The sequence below is a fragment of the Schistocerca serialis genome, chromosome 6, assembly GCF_023864345.2.
Source record: "Schistocerca serialis cubense isolate TAMUIC-IGC-003099 chromosome 6, iqSchSeri2.2, whole genome shotgun sequence".
NCBI lineage: Eukaryota > Metazoa > Arthropoda > Insecta > Orthoptera > Acrididae > Schistocerca > Schistocerca serialis.
In genome coordinates this window covers 271,718,518-271,735,397 of record NC_064643.1, presented here as the reverse complement: position 1 = coordinate 271,735,397, position 16,880 = coordinate 271,718,518, and the positions used below count along the sequence as shown (strand labels likewise).

The 16,880-nt window shown below is 44.0% G+C and overlaps 1 protein-coding gene across 1 annotated transcript in view; it reads left to right on the top strand.

The window, feature by feature from the left end:
* The window catches only part of LOC126484822 (protein dead ringer-like), a 473,583-nt gene that overhangs the window by 443,268 nt on the left and 13,435 nt on the right, over positions 1 to 16,880 (top strand). The window contains exons 6-7 of the mRNA XM_050108418.1: positions 1,314 to 1,437; positions 1,576 to 1,702. Coding sequence (XP_049964375.1) covers positions 1,314 to 1,437; positions 1,576 to 1,702 — 251 coding nt within the window. The remainder of the gene's footprint in view (positions 1 to 1,313; positions 1,438 to 1,575; positions 1,703 to 16,880) is intronic.

The window sequence follows — 16,880 nt, the reverse complement described above, 5'->3', positions numbered from 1 at the left end:
TTCAGATGCTTTTGTTACAATAATTAGCATTTCTTTCTATTATAGGTTAGAGTTACAGCATCGTCACTACCACCACAGTGATCGTCATATTCTTTTTCTTGCATTTACAGCGTGGACCGATCTATTGCCCTTTTTGTAAACAGGAGTAACTTGTGTTTTTTTCCAGGACCATTCACTGCGCAAGAGACTGTCAATAAATCTGGGCTGCGACAACAGCTAATTTCACACCCTCTTCAATGTGAAATCTAACTGGCGGTCTGATGCTCTGCTCTCTTTAGGTATTATGATCATTCGAAAAAAAGAAAGAAAAAAAAGAACAACACCTGAAGGAATCGTAATGCCGCTGAAGAAGGTGCAGCTCTACTAGAGCGATGAATGAGGTCCCAAACTCGCCGCTAGAGGGGGAGGAGCGAACACCGACGTGGTAACATGGCGGCCGCCCCCTACATTCTGTAGTGCTGGAAACGGATAAAATAGAGGCTTCAAAAGAAGAGCAAGGGGTGTAGCGCGTTACAGCGGTTCGAGTAAGGGTAACGAAAATCCATCGACGAATGGCACGAGTGTATGGAGAGAATTTGATATCCGTTGCAATTCCGACGCTCAATGCAACCTCTGGAACATCGGTTGCCACCGTCACTCGCCGGTCTTCAATAATGAGGACATCCATCTCTTGAACAATTCTATCGAAAGTGCGGCGTGGCGTTCCACATCTAGCGTCATCCGGCAACGACGTCCGTCCTTCTTTGAATCACTTGTGCCAAGCCTCGACCCTTGGAGCGCTTTTCTGTCAATTTCCGTTTCCCATTTACTCCCATTTTCAGGAAACGTCTTACACCCCCTTTGCTCTTTTTTTGAAGCCTCCATTTGCCTGTTTTCAGCACGACTGAGTACAGTGGACGTCGAAGGGCGAAAGTGCTCGACGCTCTTATAAGGACCACATCATCTTCCCTGGGCAACGCCATTCACCCGTTCAGAGGTTTTCATTTTACAGCTTCCGGCTCGTTTCTTGCTGAATGGGTCTAATATTCCCGGTTGCTGATGATGCTTACGGGCTGTGGTCGAAGAAACTTCACGGTTCCCGATTCAGAGCTGCGCTGGACACCTACGGAGGCACCCTGCAAGACGCTAGACTGAACGTCGCCAGGAGCTCCTCCGAAAATATCCAGCGCAGCTCTTAGCGAAACATCGACTACGGGCCAACAACCGGGGAAGCTCCTTAGCAACTATGACATCCGGTCGTCAAAGCCTTCATTGTCTTGCAATACCAGGGATGGAGCTGGTTGCAACTATAAGTGGCGCCGCGTGTGTTGCAGGTACATGAAGTACCTGTACCCGTACGAGTGCGAGCGGCGCGGCCTGAGCACGCCGCAGGAGCTGCAGGCGGCCATCGACGGCAACCGGCGCGAGGGCCGGCGCAGCAGCTACGGCGGCGCCTACTCGGACATGGCGGCGGTGGCGGCGGCGAGCGCGGCCGGCCCGGTGGCGGCTGCGGCGGCGGCCGCCGCGGCGGTGGCTGCGGCCAGCGGGGGCGGCGGCGGGGGCGGGCGCGCGGGCGCCGTGGGTCAGGTGTCGCCGCTGAGCCTCGTCACGGCGCACGGCGGCGCGCGGCCCGCGCACGCGCATGCGCACACGCACGCCCACCTCAACGGCAACTCGCACCAGCAGGCGTCGCAGCACCTGCACGCGCCGACGCTGCCCGAATGTGAGCACCTAAATCAACTCCACTGGTTTCGCTAACAGCTGATCCCTAGCGTCTTTTTGACCTCGATGTGTGAGGTCAGGCAAGCTGGCGGACATGAAACGTGTTATATCATGAAGTACCGATCCGACATTTATAAACCTTTGTGGAGATGTTCATCACATAACGGATATTAACCCAACAACGTATACTACCAACGGCGTGAGGGTGCGGGGGATATATTCTTGACCATTCAAAAAAAGAAAAAGTTTTTAAAAAACACAAATTTCGTTAACTGTTTTTGATGTCTATTCACAACAAATACTGAGATGACTAAAGTAGTGGGATACTTCCTAATATTGTGTCGGACCTCCTTTTGCCCAGTACAGTGCGGCAACTCGATGTGGCATGGAGTCAACAAATCGTTGGAAGTTCTCTGTAGAAATATTGAAATGGTTCAAATGGCTCTGAGCACTATGGGACTTAACTTCTGAGGTCATCAGTCCCCCTAGAAATATTGAGTCGCGCTGCCTCTACAGCCATCCGTAATTGCGAAAGTGTTGCCGGTGCAGGATTCTGTGATGAATTTATCTCTCGGTCCCATAGATGTTTGATGTCGGATGATCTAGGTTGTCAAATCATTGGCTCAGACTGTCCAGAATGTTTCCAGAATGAGATTTTCACTCTGCAGCGGAATGTGCGCTGATATGAAACTTCCTGGCAGATTAAAACTGTGTGCCGGGCCGAGACTCGAACTCGGGACCTTTGTCTTTCGCGGGCAAGTGCTCTACCAACTGAGCTACCCAAGCACGACTCACGCCCCGTCCTCACAGCTTCACTTCTGCCAGTACCTTGCCTCCTACCTTCCAAACTTTACAGAAGCTCTTCTCCGAACCTTGCAGAACTAGCACTCCTGAAAGAAAGGATATTGCGGAGCCATGGCTTAGCCACAACCTGGGGCATGTTTCCAGAATGAGATTTTCACTCTGCAGCGGAGTGCACTGATATGAAACAGCCCGGCACACAGTTTTAATCTGCTAGGAAGTTTCATGTCCAGAATGTTCTTCAAACTAATCGCGAACAATTGTTGCCCAGTGACAAGCCGCATTCTCATCCATAAAAATTCCATAGTTGTTTGGATACATTAAGACAGTGAACGGCTGAAAATTGTGTCCAGGTAGCCAAAGGCAAAAATTTCCAGTAAGTGATCGGTTCAGTTGGACCAGAGGACACAGTCCATTCCCTGTAAACAAAGCACACAATCATGAAGCCACCACCAGCTTGGACAGTACATTATTCACAGCTTGAGTCTATGGCGTCGTGGGATCAGCGCCACACTCGGACCCTACTATCAGCTCTTACCAACTGAAAACGAGGCTCATATGACCAGGCCAGGGTTTTTCAGTCGTGTAGGGGCAAACTGATATGGTCAAGAGCCCAGGAGAGGCACTGCAGGCTATTTCGTGCCGTTAGCAATGGCACTCGCGCCGGTCGTCTGCTGCCATAGCCCTTTAACGCCAAGTTTTTCCGATCTTTCCTAGATACGTTCGCTGCAGTCCCACATTGATTTCTGCTGTTTTTTTGCTTGTGTGATACCACTGATGACTCTACGTAAGCGCCGCTACTCTCTGTCGTTACGTGGAGGCCGTCGGCCACTATGTTGTCCGTGGTGAGAGGTAATGCCTGAAACGTGGTGTCCTCGCCACATTACTGATGCTGTGTATCTCGGAATACTAAAAATAGAATGTCCCATGCATCTAGCTCCAGCTTCCATTCCGCATTCGGCGTCTGTTAATTACCGTCGTGCAGCCATAATCAGGTCGGAAACCCTTTCACATGAATCACCTGCGCCGGCCGCGGTGGCCGAGCGGTTCTGGGCGCTTCAGTCCAGAACCGCGCGACTGCTACAGTCGCAGGTTCGAATCCTGCCTCGGGCTGGATGTGTGTGATGTCCTTAGGTTTAAGTAGTTCTAAGTCTAGGGGACTAATGACCTAAGATGTTAAGTCCCACAGTGCTCAGAGCCATTTTTTTGAATCACCTGAGTACAAATGACAGGTCCGTCAATGCACTGCCCTTTTAAATCCTGTGTACGCGACTCACCGCCATCTGTAAATGTGCATATCGCTGTCCCATGATAGTGTACATTTTTTAAAGAGATACAGATGTTTAAGTGGAGTCCAGAACCTGAAAATACTGAAAACGACGTTTGTTGCGAGAAGCACCAACTACTACTAAAGTACTTAATTTTTTGGATTAAGTCTAATTGTAAAAAATTTAAACAATTGTGGACCCTAGTAAGAGAATTCATTAAAAACAGTTAATATTTTATTCGGAATTTTACAATATGATCTACATGACTAGATTATAGCTTTTATAAAAGGTGAGCGTAAAGCACACGGTCCATTGGTACAGCTTGGGTTATATGAATAAACTTCCATTTCATTCCCAGCGTATGTCCATGATGATAATCAGTATCAAGTGTGACCCCCACAGGCACAATTAAATTCTTGTATTCATTGTCACATGGAAGGAAACAGCCTCCGAATGTCACCTTAAGGAATTTCATGTCTTGCTTGATACATGCTGTGTCAACACATGTAGATTTTTAGCTGGTGGCTAATGTGATCATCCTTCTTTCCATCGCATCTCAGACGTGCTCTGTGGGTGACAAATGACGGGACTGGGAAACGAGTAAAGGAACCGTGCTACCATTACGTCGTTTGTGATGCAAACTGCTGTGTGGAGCTCTGCGTGGTCCTATTCGAGAATGCCATTTGGTACCTTGGTTCTGGAGTGTAACACAGCAGGGTTTACCTGTCTTGCCGCATACTGGAGAGCACTCAGTCTCCCTCTAACAATTAATCAAATCAATCCTGCTTCACACCATGATTCCAGGAACTGAAGAGGCATCGTTCTCCAGGAGACGTGCATCCTGCGAACATTCAGCAGTTCTTCTACCCTACCACCTCGCTGGCGTCAATCTGACCGCCACTTATCGCTGAAAACGAGAGAATGCCAGTCAATGTCAGAGTTGACTTTGGTTCTACGCCATCTTCTCCGTTGTGTTGACGGTAAACGATGCATAGTAACTGCGCCCCTGTCATTCCTTTGTCCCCGCTTTTGTTCACAGCCGAAGCCCACAATTTGCTGACAACTCCTCCCCCCCCCCCCCCATCTCTCTCTCTCTCTCTCTCTCTCTCTCTCTCTCTCTCTTCTCTCTCTCTTCCCCCCTCCCCCCCTCTCTCTCCCTTCCTCTCTCTCTAGCCAGTCGAGAATGATTCATCCCACGACTGTCAAGTTGTCGTCGGAATAGATATTTGTGTGTAAATAATCTGTGATTCGTTACTGTCTGTCTCGTTTCAACTTTCTTAAAATACACAAGAAATTGCCTCGTCCAAGCACAAACAACCTTGCTACTGCAAATAATAATAAAATAGAATTACTCAGTCAATTTTTGCGCCAAATCTATTCCTGCTTGTTCGAGATTACATTCCGCCTATAACTTATGCCCGATTTTCAGCTTTTGTCATACGCGCATTGGTCAGAGCCAGTCGAACAACCTTACGACCTTCTCGTGGTGTTCTCCTTCTGAAACCACCCGTGCCTACTCTGCTTGCCACATTGTTGTCCTGCGTCCATCTTGCCACCACGCATTCTGCAGTTATTGCACTGCAGACAACTCGGAAATGAGAGAAAAGAAGGAAGATCAGCTTGTTATGTTTGTTCATATTGTCCAATGGAGGAAGCCTAAAACGTTGGTTGGGCGTTGCACCATGGAATGAGAGATGCTCTTAATAGGAAATATACGTATTGTCATGGAAAGGCACAGTAGTTCATAGTAGAAGGCGCATTCGAGTATTCCCCTGTGATAAATAGAATGCTCGAAAATGCCTACAATGTCTCGAGTGAGGCTATTGTTACATGAGGGCACAACTGTGAAGCGCATCCATTTAGAGGATGACAAAACCACCAAAGATACTGTTTTTTGTTCTTCATATCTGATGAAGAAAACTATCAGACGATAGAAATTCCAAATAAGAAGCGAAAATTCACGATGAGAGAGAAACTATTTTAACATGAAATAATCATTTGTTATCTTTAACATAGGTGCAAAGCGTAGCCCAGAAGTGTCAGTCATTTTTTTTCCGCATCTATAAGGATAAATGAGCACTCACAATCTAGGTGTAGAGTCTTTGACTAGCAATCAAACGCCACGAATCCCAAGCTCAATCATTGCTTAAATTTTGAAACACAAAATCGTCAGCAATGGCACCCGAAGACTTCTGATATAAGCAGTCACCCTCGTATTGCCAACTGCTTCGTCAAGGAGGGCGGAGGAGCAGGGAGACTTTAGGCTAGGCGAGAGAATTGACAATGACCAGCGGCATGACTGTGCAGAACATAATGGAAACCACTACAGGAAAGACACGCAACGTGTATCCACAGAACACGTTGTCCATAGTTGGACAAGTGTTAGGGTTGTCACTCCAGTGCCGAATATTCTGGGTTAGTCCTCCATTCACACCTCCTGGAGGGTACTGCCAAGGAGAAGGTTGCCATGAGGATAAGGTTACATAACCAATGTAAGGGTAACATTCTACGGTGTGGAGAGTGGACTGCCAGAAGTTGAAACATGATAGGGCAGCTAGAAAATCTGAAGAGGGAAATACAAGGGCCCAATCTAGATATAGAGGTGATCAGTGAAGTGAAATGGATCAAAGATGAGGATTTCCGGTCAAACGAATGTAGGGTAATATCTACAGCAGCAGACCGTGATATAACGGGAGTAGGACGAGGTTCTCCGCAGAATCGGCGAAGAAAGTAATGTATGGAAAACACTGACATGAAGGAAACATGATATGAAACGTGTTAAGACATCAAGGTAAAAAGTGAGATCGAGACTGGTATATATCCAGCAAACAACTGAAGACGTAGAACGCAGATGCTAAAGTGCTATTCCGAGATAAAGAGAATGGTAGAAAAGAGAAAAATTGTGGCGGGCCACATCAAACCAGTCAGGTTGATATCAAGAGGGAAAATAAGAATGGAAGACCAAGAACGAAGTGCTCGGAATAAGAGGCCTGTAATACAGGTGTGCAGTCTTTCGCCTCTACATTTCAACTTTCGGAAAATTATAGAAAGTCCAGACTGCAGAAAGTTAAGTTCGAAATGTCGTCCCACGCTAAGACCAGTGTGCAATAATTATTGACACATCTTCAGAAGAGAGTACCTACTCCAGGCTTCCTGCAGACATAGTTCTGCTTCGGTACTTACATCAGTGCATCTCAGTGCGCGAGTGAAACCTCGCAACAACTGGAAACATACCCGAAAGTTAAAGTATGGGGGAGTGTACGATTCTTGTGGCCAAAACGTGTATAGTTCCCACAGGTTCGCCGTGAAATTCTGGCGGTATAGGGACAAAGCGCAACGTGCCAACTATTTGACCAAGGGTTCACAGACGTTCGTGGCACTGATCGGGGAGGAAGCCCATCGACCACAGACAACAATGTCGAGGCAATGGAGGAACTGATTCACAACAACCGCAGGGGAAAGAGGCTTCCAATGACGATGACGTTCAATAGCAGTTCTCGAATGCCTCCGTGATCAGGTATCGGATTTCTGTCGTCGAGGATTTGAACGTTCTGACCGTTATTTACAGAGACTGAAAAATAGTGTGTTATATCTGTGTCACTTTGAAGTGTAGTGCAGCATTCAATAAAAGGTACTTGGCATAGTAATGCGTAACTTATTTTTTGAACTCCCTTCATATAGGTTGCTGGCGACGAGGAGAGAGAAGGGAGAACGCGCATACCAGGGCCAGATCAGGCAATCACGATTAACAATTATAGACCTCTTAATACCTCCATCGACGGCTGTATCGCTGTCAACAATGTCGCATGCTCCAATTCCACAGCGAATAGGCTAAATTTCTTTTAACAGCTTATCGTTCCAAATGATCTGTTGATGGCAGCAGAGAGAGAGATGAGTCTGATCTTATCTGTGAGTGACAAATTTCTCTCCGTCCATTGTTAAGGGTTATTCTGTGCGCAAGGTGATGACTCGTTATGCCAGTCGTGAGGGCCAGTTTTGCAACACATTATAAATATCGAAAGGATTTTGCGTACGTGTGTGTGTGTGTGTGTGTGTGTGTGTGTGTGTGTGTGTGTATTGTCCACCTGTCCTGCGGAGACGCTAACGACTTGCCGACGGACGAGAGACAGGTACAGCAGGGGGGGAGGCAGCATGCGTCACCCAGTCTCCCGACTCTGGGCTTCGCGCCCGTTTCTCTCTCGACTGCCTGTCCCACGCGACCTCCTTTTGCTTTCGTTTTTCTGTAAACGGTGCAATAAAATTATTTTCCAGGGATAAAACTGTAGTTTGATGCCTGTCGCGAATGGGTATCGCTCTTCAGGATATTGTGTTAGCGTAATCGCAGACTTGAGATGTTTTATTTTAATCTCTACGGATGTGAGTCAAGGCATGGGTACTGAAGCAGAGACCTGTTGTTAAGCTGAAGGGCACGGCACACAATTGATTGTCTTAAGCTTAAAAGTGGCGTTTGCCGTCAGTCTCCTTACATTCTCTATTCCAAGATAGCACTCTGAGATTTTCGCCCAAGCTGACAGTAGCAGACGTTACGTTTAAGGACAGAGATCGTCTACTCAAAAGTTTTTCCTACACTACTGTGCTTTACTACAGATGGACCTACTGAAAGGAACTATCTTCCTAATCATTAATGAGGTCCATTTTACTGGAAACAAGTGAACATTTGAGCCGGACCGAAATTCGAAACCGGATTTCCCGCTTTACGCGAACGGTCGCCTGAACTGTTTCGGCTATCTGAGCACGCTTCACGGACAGACCAAACTAACATACGTCCCAGAGTCTGCTTCCCAAAGTGCTCGCACAGTTCTGTGTTTCCCGCACGTGTAAAGACTTATTAAGTTTTCTCGTTTGGGCTTTAGTTTGCAATACATTAGATCAGTGTCTGTAAAGCTCCATGCAAAGAGACACTGCTGAAGATTTATAGCCCTATTGAATCATGAAATGTATTCGCAAACTGCGAATACGGTACCACCACAGCTATAAAATTCGGGTATGTCCGAAAGAACAGACACTTCGTATAATTTAAGGCGAGGACGATTAATTCATCACTCCAGTGCGAACGCGCTCCACACTCGTACTCTTGCAGGAATAGGCAAATGCCACGAGTAATGAGGATAATAGGCAAGAGGCGCTACATCAGTAGAGCGTGGATAAGTTGAGCAGGACTGACGGGACCCATGGTAGGATAGTCCGTGCAGTTGCGATGTCCTCTGTGTCTGGATGGTAAAGTTGTCAGCACATCTGCTAGTAAGCAGGAGACCCGGGTTCAAATCCCATCCAGCACAAATTTTCAACTCTCCCTATAGATTTAAATCTATGCCTGCTGTCAGGTAATTCCTTTGGGTCTTAATTCGTAACATTTCTGTACCGTTCCATTCTCGGACGGCGCGCTGGATAAACGAGCACTTAAATCTTTTCGTGGCTCTGATTTCTCTTGTTTCATTTCATGATGATCATTTCTCCCTGTGCAGGTGGGCGCCAACAAAATATTTTTGCAATCGGAGAAGAAAGTTGATGATCGAAATTTATTGGGAAAATCCTGCCGCGAAGGAAAACGCCTTTGTTTTAATGATTGCCACCCCAATTTCGCGTATCATATCCGTTGCAATCTCTCCCCTATTCCGCAATAATACAAAATGAGCATCCTTTCTCTGAACTTTCTCGATTCCTTCGTCAATCCCATCTGATGCGGATCCCACTGGAAACAAAAGAAAATTTGTGCCAGACAGGTACCGTCTGTTCCTTCGAACATACATGCATCTATGAAGGAACATTGCATCAAACTATACGGCCACTGCACTAATGTATTTCATGCCAAAGCTAAGGCAACATCATGAGAAAACTAAATAAGTCTCTCCCAGTGCGGGAACCACACATTTGTGCGAGCGCTACAATAGGAAGCACACATTGCACATCTGGAAGTTTGGGGTCTGTCTGTGAAGCGTGCTCGGATAGCCAAAAAGGTTAAGGCGGCTGCTCTCGTAAAGCTGGAAATCCGGGTTCGAGTCGTGGTCCGGCTGAAATTTCATTTGTTTCCAGTAAATTTTATAGCTATGGCGGTATCGTATTCGCAGTTTGTGGACACATTTCATGACATTAATAGAAGGACAAGACAGCGTAGATCGCGCGGCAACCCCGCGCGGCCACTGAGGTGACAGAAGTCATGGGATAACGATATGGCGGTAGCATCGCGTACACAAGGTATAAAAGGGCAGTGCAGTGACGGAGCTATCATTTGTACTCAGGTGACTTACGTGAAAAGGTTTGCGACGTGACCATGGCCGCGCGACGGGAATTAACAGATTCTGAATACGATGTGTGCATGGGACATTACGTTTCGGAAATCGTTAGGGAATTCAGTATTCCCAGATCCACAGTGTCAGGACTGTACTTAGAAAACCAGATTTCAGGCATTTACTCTCTCCACGGACAGCGTAGTGGCTGACGGCCGTCACATAACGACCGAGAGCAGCGGCGTTTGCATGGAGTTTTCAGTGCTAACAGACAAGCAACACTGCGTGAAATAACCCCTGGAATATTGCTTTGCACTGAAGCTTTGTTGTTTGAATTTAGAGCAACGATGCTTTTGTAGCATGCCAAGGTGTTTTGAGAAATGACACTGCAGTCCAGTCTACTTGCAATACAAGATGCAACCAAAATAATCGATTAGCATCTTAAAACACAGAAAGTCATGGGATACCTCCCCTTTTGCCCGGCGTAATGTAGCAGCTCGACCTGGCTGGCATAGACTCAACAAATCGTTGGAAGTCCTAAGAAGAAATTTTGAGCTGTGCTGCCTCTTTAGATATCCATAACTGCAAAAGTGCTGCCGGTGCAGGATTTTGTTCACGACTGTCCTTTCCATTGTATCCCATAAATGTCTGATGGGATTCATGTCGGACGATCGGGGAGGCCAAATCATTTTCTCGAATTGTCGAGAATGTTCTTCAAACCAATCGGGATCAATTGTGGACCGGTGACATTGCGCATCGTTGTCTGGGAAAATGAATGGCTGCAAATGGTCTGCAGGTAGCCGATAATAAGCATTTCCAGTCAATGACCTGTCGAGTTGGACCAGAGGACACAGTCCATTCCATGTAAACACAGCCCACACCGTTATGGAGCCACCACCAGCTTGCACAGTGCCTTGCTCACAGCTTGGGTATGTGGCTTTGTGGAGTCTGCACACTCGAACCCTACCATCAGCTCTTGTCAACTGAAATCAGGATTCACCTGACCAAGCCAGGGTTTTCCAGTCGTCTATGGTCAAACCGATATGATCATGAGCCCAGGAGAGTCGCTGCAAGTGATTTCGTGGTATTCGCAAAGACACTCGCGTCGGTTCTTCTGCTGCCATAGCACTTTAACGCCAACTTTCGCAGCTCTTTCCTAACGTATACGTTCATTGGACGTCCCACACTGATTTCTATGTTTTAAGATGTTAATCGAATATTTTGGTTGCATCTTGTATTACAAGTAGACTGGACTGCAGTGTCATTTCTCAAAACACCTTGGCATGGTACAAAAGCATCGCTGCTCTAAATTTAAACAAGAAAGCTTCAGCGCAAAGCAGTACTCCAGGCAAAATCATTAGCAATAAGCTAGCGAAAAAATCGTCGCCTGCGTAGATAAATTATGTGCTAAAATACGGCAGCTCTATTTTTGATATGCTTATAATAAGTTAATAAAGGTCGTGCCACTTCAGAATTTACTGTACTTGGGCCGTTACACCTACGTTACCTGCACAACACAAATGAACAAGAGACAGAATATAAAGATGACAGAGCCCTGGCTGACGCTTGTCTGATTAAATGGCCGTTGGGACGCAGGTGCCTCCTTTGGAATTAAAGATGACTTCGCTTGTGAACTGCACTGGAGCAATAGCGCACCTCCGCCCGTAACAAACTGCCCCATTACAAGGCGTCGCCGGACAAGTTTTTCGTCCATATATCTTTGAGAATAGGTTTTGTGCGAGCGCATGTTATCACAATGGGCGGTGAAAGATATACATAGGCGTAATATATGTCATCGTTTAATTACCTCACACTGACAGGCCCTCTAAACAAAGTTTAGTGCTCCATTCGGTTGACACCAGTCTCAAGCTGGAGTGTGCGCCTTTATTGACAAATTAATCATTATTATTCATGACGTTCCCTCCAAAGAAGCGTCCCTTTACGTTTCGAAACCTACAGGCCGCACCCAATTTACATCACAAGACGGAGATTTCAATGAGTGTGCTACGTCGTTAATGGAACAGGTGCCTCTGACGCATAGGGTGTGCCTCCAGCCATTGCCATCACGCCCGCTCGTCGCTACCACACCCAGCCTATCAAACTAGGACTCATGTTTGCAAACGTCAAAGTCGAAAGCATCAACTTGTTCAGGCAGCGGAGAATGAAAACAAGCGTAATGGGATTAAAATACCCCAAAATTAATGACGATTCAATTGGTATTGAAGTTTTACCGAGGGTAGTTTCTGAAAAATCTTTTTTTGTTAGATTTTGCAGGAAATGTATGTCATTCAGGAGTTTGATATTTTCAAACAAAATACTGTTAAACCCTGCCTAGTCGTCGTCAAATTGTGGGGTGTCTGGGAAACCTGCTTCCTCGGATCTCTAGACAAACAATTAAACAATTCGTATTGATGAGCTTTATTACGAAAAGTAAATGACAATACTTAACTTTGAGAGTTAAAGCAAAGGGCGACATGCAAAACAAATAAGATTCTTCAGTATATACAATTCCTAATACAAGTGAAGTAATACAGTTGATGCTTCCATTCAGGCGCTAGTCCTGAGACTTCTGTAGAATTGGGCCGCGACCAGTTAGCGCGGCGCTAATGCCTTTGATGTCGCGTTGTCGTCCTGGAGAGGGGTCGGTCAGCGTGCGACTGGCTGACGTCTTCTCACAGCTCTCTCTGCTCTCTCGTTCCTGGCTGGCGTGCCGGCGCTTGACTTTACATCGTAACAAATACTACAAAAATCAACACATGAAGTACTGTGTAATTGAGCCTTAGTTAAAATATCTCTTCAACAGCTTCGACACTAAACCTATTCTTTTAATCAAGACTAGATATATTAGTCTGCATGGAGTTAACGAGACCATTTCTTATAAAAAGTGTTCAAATTCAGTTTCAGTATCACTTCCCTTTACTTCCATATGACCGGATTCGGGTCAACTGCCCATCTTCAGATCATTAATTACAGTTATAGAGTAACCTGTCGAATTTGGAACTGAAAGTTCATTGTCAAGTGTTAGTGAAAAAGCTCCTTCTTAGTGTTTCTTCTTCTCTGTTAATAGATGGAATGACGTGTTATATATCATTGCGAAGCTGTGAATTCGATCTATTTACTTGTGTATAATACGCTCGATTTCTTTCGATATTTTGCGATTTATAAGCAATCGTTTACAGGTTTTTTTAGGTTTATCTCCCCCAAAACCGAAAACGCCCTTCAGAAATTGTGTAGTGTGCAAAGCAAGGAAGAAGGAAAGTGATACACGATATGAGTGAGAAATGTGTAATAGCGTTGCACATACGTGTATTTTTTTTTGGTATACCAACCAACTACTACTTCTGAAACAGTATTGTCTTCACTCTTCACTTCTCATTACATCAGTAAGTAGTACGGATGGATATATAAAAAATTCTTCTCAAAAAAATAAATTATATAATTTTGAGAAAAGAGTGTAAGACTAAATATGCTGATTTTCATAAATGTAAATAGCAAATATAGGGTCGACTATTGGGAAAAATATTAGTCAATGGATTAATGACCTTAACAAGACCTGCGGCACAAAAATATTTAACGGTTGGAGGACCGATTTCTACAGTATTAAACGTTTGGTCGACCTGCTCTCTCTTTCTTTTCGGACTTCTAATTAAGCTACGATATTCGTAGTATCGTCTGTTCTACAGATAGCACAGCGCAAGCTCATAATCGAATTAACCTCTACAAAGCAGTCCTTTCATGTGAAGGGGTCAGGGGGCACGCAATTCACTTGCACGAAAGACAAGCGAGTTAGTAGTCAATTGCTGTGCACATGGCGCGGTATAGGTCCTAAAAACCGTAAAGTTAATGAAAGTAGCAGCTTATTAATTGCGTTAGGGCTTCGGAGACAGTGACGCATTGCGAACAGATTTTGTCGTGGCTTTGTAATTCAGAGTTTGCAATAAAACCAGTGTGAAGATTCTGCTCCAATGTATTTATCAAGATGCAATGTATGGAATGATTATATACAAGAAGAAAATGAAAAACGAACATCTGTACTAGTGTACATACACAGAAAGACGGAAGACAGTAGGGCCTGTGTGGATCTGAAGGAGAAATGTGTTCGCAATTGCAAATAGACCAGACTTCAGCTGAACAATTTGTTAGTGATACGAAAATTCTTGCCGGACCGGGATTGGAACCCAGATTTTTCGCTTTACACAAACGGTCGCCTTAACTTCGGTTATCCTAGCATGACCTGAAACTCCATATGTCACCTGGTGTCCAGGTCCTGCGCTTACACAGTTGGTGTGACTCTCACAGCGGCCTGTCTTACGATATAATAATATTTTGCAGTGTCTGTGTTTTACGGTGTACTATGCAGTATCCTTCAGACATGCATGCATGTCTAAAGGTGTACTATGCAGTTTCCTTCATACATACACGCATGCATGCATGTCTGAAGGGCATTGCGTAGTGCACTGTAAAACGCAGACATGCCACAAAACAGTCTTGTTCAACACATTGGCAGTAATGTGTAATTTACCTTCCAGTGGGGGTGCCAGTGGTCCAAGGAACATGCTGATGGGATTATTCTCATTCTGGATGGTGGTAATAGTATGTACTGATTCACATGTGGACCACAGCACAAGATGGGCAACTACTGCTGATTGTGCAGTCTTTGCATTACCAATTAGGGTAAGTGCTGCACGCAGAGAGTCTGCTAGGATCATCAGCAATTGGAAGCAGTGTTCAATGTGTGCATTCCACGCACCAGGTTTCCTCTCACACCTTATCTTGTTTTCTCTCTCCAGAAGTTTAGCTACAGCTGTGCACAAATAGGTTATACAAGGCCATAGCAACTCTCACTAGCTCCTCCTGTGAAACACTATTAATAAAACCTTACAAAGACAGCCTTCTTTCAACTTAGGATTAACATCCCTGCATACTAAGTGTCTGGCCACTCCTCAAATTGCTATCTTGCTAATAGTACTCATTTTTTTAACTGAAATAACATAAGAAATACACAACCCTTCTTCATCAAGTTGCAGCTAATCAATACTTTGTGTCTTCTAAATCTAGAAATAAATGGCATGAAGTATTATTACCACAATTCATCACACCAACAAGTCTTGCAATAGTTCACCTGTATTACAAATCACTTTTCATGTGTAAGAATCTCGTGAATAGAAACATGCATTTATATTTTTTGTACAGTATGATATGAGAATGACATGGACATGCAATTTGTGAAGCATCGCATGATTTTGACATTGCTGCAATAAGAACAGCATAACAGTAATTTATAATTAAAAGGTCCCCTTCACAAGGATGAAGCAAACAACAATGAAGAGTAATTAAATGTACAATAAGATTTTTATGGCATTTAGTGCTGCAGTATCATGGTGAAGGGCATAAAGGTGAAAATGGGACTTGCAAGCTGCTGCTGCTTTAACTTATGTAGGATATCACTCGTGTGTGGACACCAAAATGAGTTCAAGGCTGTGATACCCTAACTGATGATAGCCAGTCTGAATTACTGGATTATCAAGACCACAAATACTGTTTAAATAACATATTCATATTACACTATCTTAGCTCCCACTACATTGCTTGCATAGTCTGTGAAATCTATACAGGATTTTTTAATCAAATTTTTATGTTGTTCACAAATTGCAACACCTTCCAAAATTTCCACTCTAATTACAGAAGACCATAGGAGCATGATCTTTTCAGGATATACTTCTGACCAAAAAGTTATTCTGATTGCTGGAGTCCAAGGTTTTTGTTAATCATGCCTTTTGCTTTCTTGTGGAGATATTTCCATAGAAACTTTCATCCTGTAACACACATTTCTTTATATTATCTAACCAAGAAGTGAAACACCAATTTTCATGGATTTTCCTGCAAAATTTTTTTATGCAACGTGATATATTCTTAGAAACTTTCTTCACCTATTTTATCCCCTTAGGGCGTTGAATTTCCAAAAACAGTGAAACGAATTTTTTCAATTCTGACTGTGAAGCCAAACACCAATTTTCAAAGATTTAGGTTTAAAAATACCTTGACAATGAAATATTTATAAAAAATTTCACCTCGTTAGGAACTGAATTTCCAAAAACAGTGAAATGCATTTTTTTATTTGTAACAGAGAAGCCAAACATAAATTTTTATAAATTTAGTTTCAAAAAGGTTTCATAATGAAATACTTCCACAGAAACATTCACCCTTGTATTTCACATCCATAGAGATTGAATAAAAAAAAAAATCGAGTAGAACTTTTTATTTCCAACCGCAAAGCTGATAAGAATGAACATTTAATGCTCTACGGGTTTGAATTTCCAAAAACACTGAAACATATACTTTTTTATGTCCAACCGAGAAGACAAATATCAGTTTTCGTAGATGTAGTTTTAAAAATAATTTAGTGGTTCTTTACTCATGATTTACTTAAAAAAACTTTCACCCACTATTTCATCCCCTCAGGGCTTATATTTCCAAAAATGCTAAAGCATGTATTTCTTTACTTCTGACTGAGAAACCAAATACCAATTTTCGTAATTCCAGCTTCAAAACTGCCTTAATAGTGACATATTTTCAAAAAACCTTTCATCACTTATTTCACTTCCCTTAGGGGTGGAATTTTGAGAAATCCCTTCTTAAATGATGTCTACAGTAAAAGATCAGCACCATCTCCAATTTCTATCTTCAGCAATTTGGGCTGGGCAGTGATGAGTAAGTCACATCAGGAAATTGCCTTTTATATGCATGTAGATTAATTGAATTGATGCCTGCTAAGGAGGTACTTGAAGTCTCCATTGGGTTATATCAAGTAAGTAATAGTATTCTTCAGCAGTACCTTATAGTTAATTATTTAATTCTGACA